The sequence below is a fragment of the Colias eurytheme genome, chromosome 20 (genome assembly GCF_061535395.1).
Source record: "Colias eurytheme isolate Ceu_HAF_F1 chromosome 20, ilColEury1 Martin Lab GWU primary, whole genome shotgun sequence".
NCBI classification, from domain to species: domain Eukaryota; kingdom Metazoa; phylum Arthropoda; class Insecta; order Lepidoptera; family Pieridae; genus Colias; species Colias eurytheme.
The window spans coordinates 6,258,835-6,272,092 of record NC_142999.1 but is presented as its reverse complement, the minus strand read 5'-3'; the positions used below and the strand labels follow the sequence as shown (position 1 = coordinate 6,272,092).

Below are 13,258 nucleotides of genomic sequence, written 5' to 3'. Positions count from 1 at the left end.
GCTGAACCGATTACAATGAAATTTTGTACATACACACATAGGATAGGTTTTATACCGGAAATCCCACGTGAACGGGAACTGTGCGGGATTTTCTTCAAAAACGCGGGCGAAAAGCTAGTATATTTTAAAATAAATTTTAAAACTTGAAATGTAACTAATTTAAAATAAAGATGGAAATGATGATAAAGTTAAAGGAGTGAGGAGAAAGGCACAGTCAGCATGAATTTTAACAAGTTCATAAAAGGACAGTCTTAAAGAAAACATTTTCCTTACATCCTACTAATAAAGCGAAAGTTTGTGAGGATGGATGTTTGTTACTCTTTCACGCGAATACTGCTAAACCGATTACAATGAAATTTGGAAAAATTACTTTTGATCCCGTAAATCCCACAGGAATGGGAACTATGCGGGTTTTTCTTTGAAAACGCATGTATATTAAGTATGTATTTCAATAGTAGTTTCTCATCTATGAGAACTGTCATTTAATCAACCGTTTAATTTTCACATAGTTACACATTTAAAGTAAATGTGTAAAAAAAATTCCAAATAAAAATTCACTCACACACAAATGTATTTATTATCTAAAGGAACAAAAAAAAAACGTAAGCGTAAGATTGCACAATTCTTCTAGAGTATCCATCTTGATAACACGCAGGCTCGAAATGCAGTGAACACAATCTAGCAAATTTCGACGGCGTCCAATCTACACGTCTCATGTTTTATACCCATTTTTTATTTAGCTCTGGAAATCTAAAACAAAATGAATTTATTAATAATCTAAAAGAGAAACAACAAACTAAACAGATAAGTCAAATAAAACAACCACGTGGTATTTTTTTATTTTCCTGCTGTAGAAAATTTACATCTATTATTTGCAACAACAACTACATATAAATCTGATATAAGAAACAAAATAAATAAATCAACGTTAATATGAAATAGATTTTTTGTCATAAATCGATAATATACGCTAGATGTGTTACAACACTACGGTGGTAAACAAAATGCCAAACGTGATAATATTGTGACATTTTTTAAAAATTATTTAATTCTTTTGTATTCAACAACCCCATAAAGTGGGTAAATGTTACAGTTACAACATAAACTTATAAAAAAGCGCTTGATAAAACCTTCAAATAGGGTTAGAACATAAATATTTATCAATTTGTTGAAAATCACTTACCGATGGAAAGATATTTTTTCATTGTTTTCATCCAAAACTCCCATTCGACTAGTAATAGCCGATAGCTAAACATACAATAGTCATTTTAGCACACTGACAAATAAAAAGAAACACTATACACTTTATATTTTCTTAATATTTCGTTAAAAACACTTGACGCACTGAGCCCACCAGCTGGTTGGAAAACAAACTGACTGCCGGCGCGCTACGTTTAAAGACAGTGCAGATACTCTATCGCTATCTCAATCTGACTTATGCTGTTATTGACTAAGAGTAAGTAGATTAGAAAATATGTATTTTGTTCTGTCTCAATATAAGAACTCTATAGGTTTATTCCTCTGAGAAGTTAGGTGATCTAAACTTATCATTGACACGTGGGCCACGCCCACATCACACTTCTATGTGTGAAAATATATTTTAACTTTGATCAATTTTGTTTAGAACATTTTTGTTTTAAAATCAATTAAATAAAATTTTATTGCTTATAAGTTGTTCGTTAGTTTTAATTTTTAACTACTTCAATTACCTAGTTCTATTTCTTTTGGCATAACGATCACGTTTCGACTTTCGATATAATATATGTATTACTTACTTTTAAGCTTACTTTCTTTCCGTCTAGGGCAAAGAATACATAGACTCTAAAAAAGAGTCTAGGGCTCATTGAAAATGTCCACTGTGTATAATTTTTATTTTTTATGACATTCAATCAACATTCAATAAACAAAAGAAAATATAGTTATAACTTGAGTTTAAAGGGTATCAATTCATATGCCAATTTTTTTACTTAATGATAGACAATCTCTTATTTTTACCCACAGTTTTTACCACTTTTTACTCTACTCACACACATCCATCCAACACACACCACTTCTGGTATCTGGCGGACTTTTTTACTTTTAAATTTAATTTTCTAGTTTAAATTTGGAATTGCCATTGGGCAATCTAGCCGCTCAATTAGAAGTAGGTAGGTACACGAGCAATTTTATATAACGAAATAAGTAACGAAAATATAAACTTTGAAAGAAGAATACTCTGGTGATGGTACACAAGCTTTTATGAATCGGTATAAAGTAATTTAAATATCATATCAATAGCATATCCGCGAATAAAATGCAGGATCTATTAATTGAACTTTTAAGGTCTTTTAAGGATACCTACTTAAGGATTGGGTCACAAAAAATGAGTAAGTAAATGTTTAAATTCGCTTTTTTATTGAAGCAATAATTACATCAAATAATACTATACATATAGTTTACTATATTTCCATGATAAGGATATATTGATTATGTAATTTAATTATGGTCTATGCAAATATTGTTGAAAATTTTACTTACGTTTTATTATTGGTTTTACTTTGTTATTTACAGTTGTTTTCGCAAGTTTTGTTTAGGGAAATCTTATTATTGTAACGTAGGTAAAATTATCAAATTAATATTATATAGTTACGAACCATGCTCTACGTATAGTTTCATAAAATACGTAATTTAAATGTTTCCGTGTTTTTATAATTTCATAAATAATTTTATAGTCTCATTACTCGTTAATTATGATACAACAAAATAGAACATTATTATCCTAAATAAACCATTCAATAATTAGTAAATACCTACCGTTTTGATCTATTGTAAATAAAATCATTTCAATTGTGATCCACAACAAATTTACATAATATATGTATGTATAATAAATATTGTTTATAATGACACTAAAATAAATTGATTTAAATGTCTCTATAAAATTCATTAATACAACGTCAATAAGCCTTTCTTGTAATAATATTCTTCAATGCTGATTTAGCTACACATGAAATTATAATTTAAAATATAATTATATGTAGGTAGTTAATATCAAAGTGAAATGAACGACTTTAAGTCAATTTCAACGTTCTAAAACTCTAAATTTAAATTAATTAAAACATTATATTATCGTCATAACTCATGAAAGTTACGTTATTATAATCCTAAAGTAAAGATAAAAATTGTTAAAACCCGGACTCTTGTTTTAACATTTCTCATCTTTATTAGACATTATACTAATTAATCTCGTTGGAGATTGGTGTATTTTGTAATTACCTTACAGTGATGGTTAAGATCCTTATTTTATAAACCTATCAATAACTACTGATCAAATTTATCTTTGTAATTAAAAACATAAAAATACACGGTTCATATATTTTATATTCTATATCAGAAACATAAAATACAAATAATCATATTTATCAAAACATTATAATTTTGTTAAATATAAAAATAAAAAATGTATTTAATAAGTTTATAAAATAAGGGTAATATATAATATTTTAAAGTTACGTTAATCATTATTTCTAATCTAAACTAGAATTCAATGATCAAACACTCCTAATAGACTTTCCACAACAATGCTTTTCAATATTTGTTTGTTTTTGAATCGCATATTTATCTGTAGATGTTATAAACTTATCGCATTTAAAATCCATAATAAGGTTTTATATACAGTTGATTATTTCATTAAATCTTAAGGTTTCTGCCTAGTGCGATTTGTATAGGTATCAAGTCTAACTATGAAGCTTTTAGACCTACATATACACGCAAAAGAAACGGCTCAGTTTATTAGAGATACAATTATAAACTGGCCTGTAATCATAAAACGTGATAACACACACTTATTACAAGTTAATGCAATAAATAACAATTTTATAAGGTATAAAATTTCGTTTCAAATAGACATTAAAAGTGGTTAAATATATGAAACGGCTATAAATTTCTAAAACATTACAAAACGGCTCAAAGTGCTCGATTGCTCGTTACATACGGTTAGGGGCGTTCGTTAATGTCATGATATCTATTAAATATACAATTGCTTACGATTTTGCTACTGGATCTCAAAATAAAAATTGTTCAAAAATAACATTATAGATTTTTACAAAACAGTAAAAACAAAATGCAACAAGACATGATAGGGTAACAGTTAAAAAATATGGTCCAGGAATACAAAAGCAAAATCATTAAAAAATATACTCATTGTTTATGAACACAATTATAGAAAATATCTAGATATGGTATATTTCCGATAAGCCTTATTCGAAGGGTCATAGCAGATAGCTAATTCAGCCGCTCGCTATTCAAGAGTAAACCTTTATTAAAGAAAGTTCTTCTAAAAATATTCTATTACACATAACATATATGGCAAAATAGTGATAGAGTCGGTAAGATAAGTGATTTCAAAAATTTACAAATATAAAGACATACTATAATGAAATTCACATTTAATTTATTCTGAATATTTTGATATCATAGATTTCATTTAGTAGGTATATAATTACGAAAACATTTAACAACACTAATTTCTATTAAAGAACTTTAAATTATTTATCTATTACGGTTGTTGCCGGAACCGAAGCGTTGCTGTAGTTAGGGGTGACCTGGAAAAAATAACAATATAATTAATATCATCTTGTATTAAGTAATTTCAGGAAAAAATGTTAATAGTTCTATGCTTACCTCGGTTTTATCTCGTATGATGTTTACAGACCTAAAAAAATAATTTCAATATTACCAAAAGATATAAAAGAAGACAAGCGTTAGTAGGAATGTAGAGCAATTGATTTGGTTATATTTTATACATGTTTTGAAGCCAATTTGATTTTTATCAAGGAGCCAATAATAGATAGGCTTTAGCTATTTTTCCGTATAATTTTGTACATATCAGCAGTGATTATCATGTTATATACAGGTACCTATGTAAGATAATTTTCTATAATTATTCTAAAAGCAAGCATTCGCTTTTTAAGAAAGTATTTGAATAGATATAGAACGTGGTAGGTATAGTATGTAAGGGAAAAAGTAACTTGGGTTTATAGAATGAAGGTTCACATTCTAAATGTCTTGGAAAAGCAGACTAGACTAACGGGGATAAGACAAGCAAACATTCTTAGAAGAATGAAGATTGTTGAGTTGGAAGTATGTGGAACCTAGGAGTATTACGTCACATTTGGTTATACAAATAGACAAGTAGATTATCATATAGACATTTTCACAAGAAACACGTTTGCATACAAAGCCGAGATTTTTGTGATTCAACCATTACCATTAACCATCGTGAATATGAAAGAAATAATAAATCAATCGGTTAAACCATGAGATTAATCAACTATGTGTAGGTACAGTTGAAACACATAAATTCCGTTCCCATAAACGGCATCAGACATTCTCATCAGACAGACAAGAATACGAAGAGACAATAGAACAGTCAAAGCCAACATGTAGACATATTTACATAATTTGAAACAGCTTTGGAAACTGCATTTCGAAAAAGCTTCTTCAAGATAATTTCAAAGCATCGTATTTATTAAAAAAAAAACTAAATAAAATAAAATCTTATCCACAAAGAGATAACCTTGATTCATTTCAGATTATGTAAATAGGGTACGAAGTAACAACGACACAACGATTCTGCCCACTTACCAAAAAGGCTTAATATCAAAATATTAATAAAATATAACATACTGCATATCTATATTCATAATATAACAAGTAACTTCTAAATTAAACTTCGGTTACCGAAACTTGTTCACACAAAGTTGGCTGAAAATTCGAGAAAAAATAATGGCATGATTAGTCTAATTTGTAATTCAAACAACAAAGAGCGACAATCTAATGTGCTAGTGTGCGATTTTGTGTGATGCTTACCAATGATTAGAGCCAAAATTATAATTCCAATGACGGCTGCGATTATCATCATCTGAAATGCGAAATAAACAGCATGATTTATATCAAATTCATCATGATTATTGAATAATTTTTAATAATTCCTCATTCCATTCGCAGTTTTCTTCAATAAGTAATAGATTTAGATTATTAAAGAAAAGTGTTATTTGTTAACGTGTAAAAATAGAAATAAAATGTGACAATTTAAAGGAATAAATACAGTAAAATCTAGACTTATGATTGTTACCTTTAAGTTTTGCAACCAAAATTTGCTCTTCAATTTCCCAGCCTGCTGTTCGAACTGTGAAGCTCCCTGTTGCAAAGCGTCTGAAAATTTGAATTTTTATGAAAATATTCTTGCAAAGTCAATCAATCTATTAAATATTAGTGCAATAGACATCGTTCAATTGAAAGAAGCTCACGATGTTTGTAATCCGATATAATCTCAGGTTTACAACAGGATTAGGTACTTGACGTACGTGTATTAATTGTAGTTTGAAGTCTCAGTATTATTTCTCGGCAAATATAATTTGCATAAATAGCCAAATAGGTACCTATGTTGTAAAATAAAAAATTATAATAAATTGCATAAATAATGCATTGACTTTCTCATTTTGGAAATGTATCAATAAAAAATACTTAAAAACAAGTTAACTTATAAATACCTGCTCTATCATCAAGCTCTGAAAGCTTCTGATCTCTCTCCAGCACTTTCTCCACATTTGTTTTCATTATATCGACCACCTGTGATAGTTAACATTAGTTAAATGCGTAAAAAATAATGTTTTACAATCTATATTATTGAACCCTAATTACTTCGATTAATATTTATAACATAGAGGGTAAATTAGAAATAATAAGTTTTTTATAAAAACGTAACAATAATCTGAAAATTGAATCAATAGGTATAGGTACTTTTCAAACTTTAATTTAACTGAGCAATGGATTTTCAGTATTGGCAACATTTATTTATTGATGGATTTATAAAAAAGTTGATGTTTATCATTACCTCATCGACTTGCGCCTGCGTCTGCTGCAGGCGGCGCTGGGCGGCGATCTGCTGCGGCGTCTTCGGTCCGCCCACCGGCATGTCATCGCTGCTGGGAGCAAGACCGCCTTCCGTCGCCCTACGATAGTAAAAAGGTATTTATTTATTTGGTTTCACCCCATCATGCGAAATTACCCTAAATCCCTCATGAATACCTAATAAAGCGCGTGTTATAAATTGTAAAATTCTGTTAAAAATATACCGTAAGCCTTATTATAAACATTTGATTCATATAAGATGGCGTTTTATTTATCTTTCCAATAACTTCTTAATCGATACATCGCTTTGCAAAAAATTAATAAGATCGTTAATTAAAATGTTTGAATAAAAAAGTGGCTACCTTATAATAATTTAATGACGAGGAAAATTACAGAGCAGTCGCTCGGTCTATATTTCAAGTAAATTGAAAACAAAGTCTCTGTCATTTGTCTTTATATTTTCACCGCCGAAGGAAACAATGAAAACGAAAGTAACTTTTTCTCGTACATATCGAAATGTTCAAACTGCCTTTGTACTTGCTAATGCTTAGGTAATCGGTTGTCTAGTGACGGAAGGTTTCAATTAATAATAGCTTTTTACGCTGTAATCCTATTCTCATTACATTTTTGGAACTACAGAATGGTATAATGAGTTATATGTACTTTTAAGATTTTCTTAAATTTTAAATCAATTTTATATTTAATATTTAGTATAACGTTCGAGCTTAGGTTCACGAAAAATATAAGCTAGAGTCTAGACTATTCGTGACAATATAAGTTACTAACAAAAAACTTGCAGGTGCATTCGTAATTAACCCCATTTGAGGCATTCGTGACGCAAAAACTTTTTCAGCTAACATACCTCCTGTTCTCAGGTTACATTGTAAATAAAGATATAATAAGTAAATAAGTTGATGTACTATTAAATAAATTAAATGACACCAAAGAGTGATAGAGCAGAATCATTTAGTAGTAATACCAAAGAGTAATACCTACACATAAAATATTGATTTGATAAATGTCCCAGACATGAACATAGGCTAGACTTATAAAAATACCTACGCCCAAAATGAAATAGCCGACAGCTTAAGGACAATAAAGGCATCTATTAGAAGATATTTATCACAGACGAGTTAGTGTCACGTAATGTACGTAATTGACATTTTTGGAGCAACGCTTTGTCGTTTGAAGGAATGAAGCGAAACAAATGACGCCTGTTATAGGATAAAACGTGGATAAAACTTTTGTCCTTTTCATTAATGTTCTTTATGCTAATAACTACTTATATTATAATCTCATCCGTATAAAAATATTTTGTTGCTAGTACTTCGATAATTAAAAGATTAAAAGTCTTAAATAGTCTCTATAGTAATAAACTAAATACGATATAGACGAGAATTATTATACTTACAGTAAAATACGAAAACCGTACATCTACGTTCTAAAAGCTTATAAAGGAAACTTTATTTCATTTAACGAATTCTCAATATGTATATCCAGAAAATATGTAGAGCTTATTTGACTTTTAAATTGTTATTGGAATTAAGCTTCGCTTCCACCGAAAAAGCTGTCTAAACAAAGAAATTTCGACTTAAGTAAAAGTTTCATTTACGCAAATAACAGGCTTCAGGCGTAAAGGTCAAATAAAGAAGAGGTCAATGCACATTAACACCCAGACTCCTATTAGGTTGATATATTGATAAGGTCATTTATACTTCTTATTTATATACTTATTTTCCAAGAAAATAATATAACCTTTGTGTTTTAAATTGATCGTAAAATGTCAAGTTTTTACTTATCAGACGTAAAGGATTTTATAGTCGAGCCAATTTAATAGGCAACATTTGACGTCTATCAATTTTATCTTCGAAGAGAGGTAACCTGCTTAAAAACATCGATTAAAGTGAATTAATCGATACGGATTTGAAACATTTGTAAATCGAATTTATTAATTTATGATGATTTTTGTTCACAAATAATCAATGCATTCGATTGTAGATGTCAGATCTCGATTTTTAGAGTAACATCTCTGGTATTTAAAAAGAAAAAAGGTTTATTGACACAAAATTGTAGCGACGTCAGTTCTTCAATTCAGAAATTGTTTATTATGTTTAGAATGGTTCATCAGTAAAATGAAATCTTAAAATTACTTGTATCGGTCATTATTATTATAAATATGTAGGTAATCGTTATTGAAAAAAGTTAAGCAAATGTGCAGATCTAACAGAAAGAAATATCACGTTATTCTATGTTGTCGTTACTAGGTTACGTTGTTGAATTTTGTTGAACTGTCAAATGTTGCCTATTAAAATGGCTCTACTATAATGCGTTTACATAATTTTTAAAAATTAAGAATTATATTCATATTTAAGATATTGTAATGCATGGAATGTTGAAAAAATTGTTAGAATGCCTACTATGAATTACGTCAAATTCTTTGTATTCAGTAAAATTCGAATATATACTATTCGAGTGTGAATTCGTTCATGAAAGGGGCTTTTAAATTAAGCTCTACACTAAAAGACAGATGATACAATCATTTAACTAGAAACTGATAGGTCAGAGGTCTCTAATCGATTATTTTCTTTATCCAATACTGTTTTTTATATAGATTCACATTTGAAACATTCGCAATTGCTTTTTATTAATAGTGCACTCCTATACATAATCTGTTAATTTTATCTAAGTATTTTTTTAAATGTGGTCGTAAGAATTCTATGCAAAGGAGTAACGGTGAGAATTATAAAAAAAATAGTATTCATCTGACACTATTTGAACATATTTCTTAAAGCCTACAGGCAAAAAGGAAATAAAAATTTTGTCATCTGATTTAGGGCGGGACTGAAATAATATTGCCTACCTAATACTATAATACCCCGTTAGTCCCTTAGTATAATTTCTGAGCATTAGAGATTACAATTTTACATACTAAGTAATGTTTTGTAGTAGAATTTAAAATGAGTTGCCCTTATGGTAAACAAGTGATAACATCAAAAGATCCCCTATGCTACGTGTTGCATATAAAAATACGTCCTTTGAATGTGATGTAGGTTGCATTTCAATGATTACTTATACAGCAATGTTAATTGGGTCAATTACTAAGTGATATTGCATGTTTATTTAAAAAAATACTGTTAGTGATAATTTTAATGTCAGCTTCGAGTTTGTTTTTTTAGAAACTCTATTACACACCAAACTTATTATAGATATGCGAAATATTACCTAACCTACACCAAACTTTTCATTAAAACACTACTTATTTCTTATTACAAAGCCGGTTATAGCGATGATTTTTTTATTAAAAAAAATAATTAAAAGTATAACTGTGTATCTTTAACTTAGGGCCGATTTTTCAATGCTTGGATAAAACTTATCCGTCCAATAAAGTATTACACGATATTATTAAAATGTCACGTAAACTGTCAAATACGGGCAATTAGAATACGTTTTTAAAATGGTAGTTTTATACATTACTAGCTTTCCGCCCGCGGCTTCGCTCGCATTTTCAAAGATAAACCCGCATAGTTCCCGTTCCCGTGAGATTTCCGGGATAAAACCTATTCTATGTGTTAATCAAGCATTGAAAAATCGACCCTTATTCATTTAGGTTTCAAGGAGATTTTAATCTGAATGTTCTCCGTGTCTCTTCTTGTTTACGTATCCATTATTCTAAACTAAGTATATCTACTTTTCAATGTTGTAGGTTAGAGCTACATAGAGACCTATGTAGAGAACCTACAACATTGAAAAGTATGTGTATTGTGTACATAATACAATATACATATAAGATAGGACCTTATTCGTAAGAAGATACATTCATAATTTATGTAGGGTTATGGACTATTGAAGAGTCGGGGTGGGTCACTAGTCTAAAAGTTTGAATTAATAATAATTAAAGATCAGCGGGCACTGATTATAAAGTTGAAAATAATTGAGAGAAATCGTATCATAAAAACGCAACTGAGAAAAAAAGTATTTTGTTTCGTATGCATATTAAAATTATTTTATTAGTTATATATACAATTATTATTCATTAATATACTGAAAACGATTCACTTTACAAAAAAGGGTTGCGTGTGCGCTAAGTAGGTACCTATTTCAAATGAAATGAAATAGGTATACAAAGTTTCTCTATCCGAGTTTTATCATGCGACATAATGTTACAAATATTATTGTAACCACAATTTATCAATCTTTATAGAATCCTAAGATGTTTGATTATCATAGAAAAATAAAATAGGTAATTAATAATTCACGTTTAATTAGTTTGCACTTTCAGACCGACAATAATTGAAACAAGATCTAAAAAACAATTATAATCTCTAAACAGTTAAAAAGATAGTCCTAATAACAATAGACTGAGCCACGATGACGCATGAATCTATCCAACATACATAGGTACGTGGCAACTATCTATATAACTACTGTAAAAGGGAATAAATTCCGGGAAAAAGATTTAGTTAAAATAATGTACCTTAGCATAATATAATAGATTGTTTTTTGAAGTCCGTTTTGCTACATTAAAGCTTTATTCTTTATTTTATGTAGGCTAAGTAGAAATTTTCTTTTATTTGGAACAAAAGTTAAAAATATTTTTATAAAATGACACTTCTGTGATAAAGCAATGTTTTTTATTCGCAATTAAATTTAGAGAAAACATAAATATCGGTATTTAAATATAATTCATGTCCACATTAAATCAGGACAATATGCTTTAAAAATAATATTCAGAATGCTTCATGCCCTTATTCCGAAATAAGTATATTTTTAGTAAAATACTGCCTCGTGCAAAAAATGTATAAAATATGAATACTTACATTTTTCACAAATATGTATTGTCCGATGCGAAGATGATAAAAGTCCTCGAAATATAATTTTATAACGTTCACGAATTAAAAGTCCATTCACTGATACTTCGCGAAATCTACCCCTCCGGCTTGTCGTCACTGCCCAAATGAATGTAGGTACTTTATGAATGGGATCCTCACTCGATGTCCCTATAAGAATATCGGCGAATAGCTATTTTTAGTTCAGTCGCAATCCGAAATAAAACAACCCCTTACTGCAAATATCTTACCCGGACACTTTCACAATGATTTGGAACGTTATTTGACGATGTTTAACGCAGAACAAACTGTAAAACGTGTGAAAATCGGATAAAGTAGGCAGACGAGAAAACCTTCCTTGACAGGGTTTTCCGAATTGTATGGGAGAGGGCGCGTCTGAACTTTCCTTAATAGGTACGAATGGACTAAAAATACCACTCGATATTTCACATCCACTTTAAACTTTATGGGCAAGTACATTAAATTCACTTTTCCGCACACGGAATGGTTCTGAATGCGCATGTGTAATTCTCTTCGTGTTAGTGTGTGCGTTGGATAATTCACGCATGCGTATTCCATTTTTTGAGGGGAACAAAAATCAATTCTGTGAGTATGTGGGTGTTACGTAATGGCATAGACAAGTTTGCGTTGGCGACTCGCTCGCTTCTAATTGGGGTTAATCCATTCGATAAGATTATTCATCTATTTTCTTATATATTTTCTCGAAAGATCGGAAGATTTACTAGACAGTCAGATAATCGTTTCATAGCGACGCACACCAAAACCAGTTTTATTGATTTTGGTCGAGAACGACTCTCTAAACATTTATTATTCCTTCAACATTTTCGCAATTCAATACACATTACACATATTGAGAAAAATTATATTTTACTACGTCCATGAATACTGGTAGGTTGGTATAGCATGGGTATTGGGTATAATTGTCTCAATAATAAACGAGTATGCTTGTTGCTCTTTATTTTACCTATATTATACCAACAGCAATATCGAAATTACCATGAAAATACTCCCATTTCCTGTAAGAGATTATAATAAATAAAATAAAAAAAATGTAATAAATATAAAACTAACGCATATCATTGCAATATTCTAGACTAAATGATACTATTTTCTAGCAAACGAGAGCTTTATAGAGCCTTCTCAATTTACATTTAATGTGATACTATATCAATAGTTGGGAAAGCAATCATACTCTCAAAATAAATCTGGGATTCTCCTACTGAAACCTAATTATGGGCTTAGTATTCCTGCAAATAGAGAAAGTATACATTCGTTGTTAATGGAAACTCGACGGGCTGAGTAAAATAGAAACGAGCTTTTTTCTGCAGTATTGAACGTAAAAATGTTATGGTTCAGCAGTTTTTAATATACGTGCTTTATTTTGATATTTAACTAACTTGTAAATACTGAATAATGCAAAAAATTAAACGTCTTCATAATTGATATAAAGATATTAAATTTTTGAGTTTAATAAATAAAAAAATGCGTGAAGTACTGCATATTGAAAATTTAAACCT

At 29.5% G+C, this 13,258-nt stretch overlaps 1 protein-coding gene across 2 annotated transcripts; it reads right to left on the bottom strand.

The window, feature by feature from the left end:
* Nucleotides 1-3,448: 3,448 nt before the first annotated feature.
* Nucleotides 3,449-12,084, bottom strand: LOC149899728 (neuronal synaptobrevin-like). 2 transcript variants are annotated; one of them, XM_090113844.1, is made up of 9 exons: nucleotides 11,972-12,084; nucleotides 11,712-11,891; nucleotides 6,878-6,995; nucleotides 6,534-6,612; nucleotides 6,116-6,195; nucleotides 5,851-5,902; nucleotides 5,722-5,745; nucleotides 4,663-4,693; nucleotides 4,565-4,583 (listed from the first exon to the last, which is right to left on the bottom strand). In XM_090113844.1, coding segments are annotated over exons 2-7 (345 nt in total). In that variant the 5' UTR covers nucleotides 11,714-11,891; nucleotides 11,972-12,084; the 3' UTR covers nucleotides 4,565-4,583; nucleotides 4,663-4,693; nucleotides 5,722-5,731. The 2 variants fall into 2 exon arrangements, with proteins under 2 accessions (XP_089969971.1, XP_089969970.1); XM_090113845.1 differs by lacking the exon at nucleotides 5,722-5,745 and having other exon boundaries at nucleotides 3,449-4,583; nucleotides 11,712-12,084.
* Nucleotides 12,085-13,258: the final 1,174 nt, after the last annotated feature.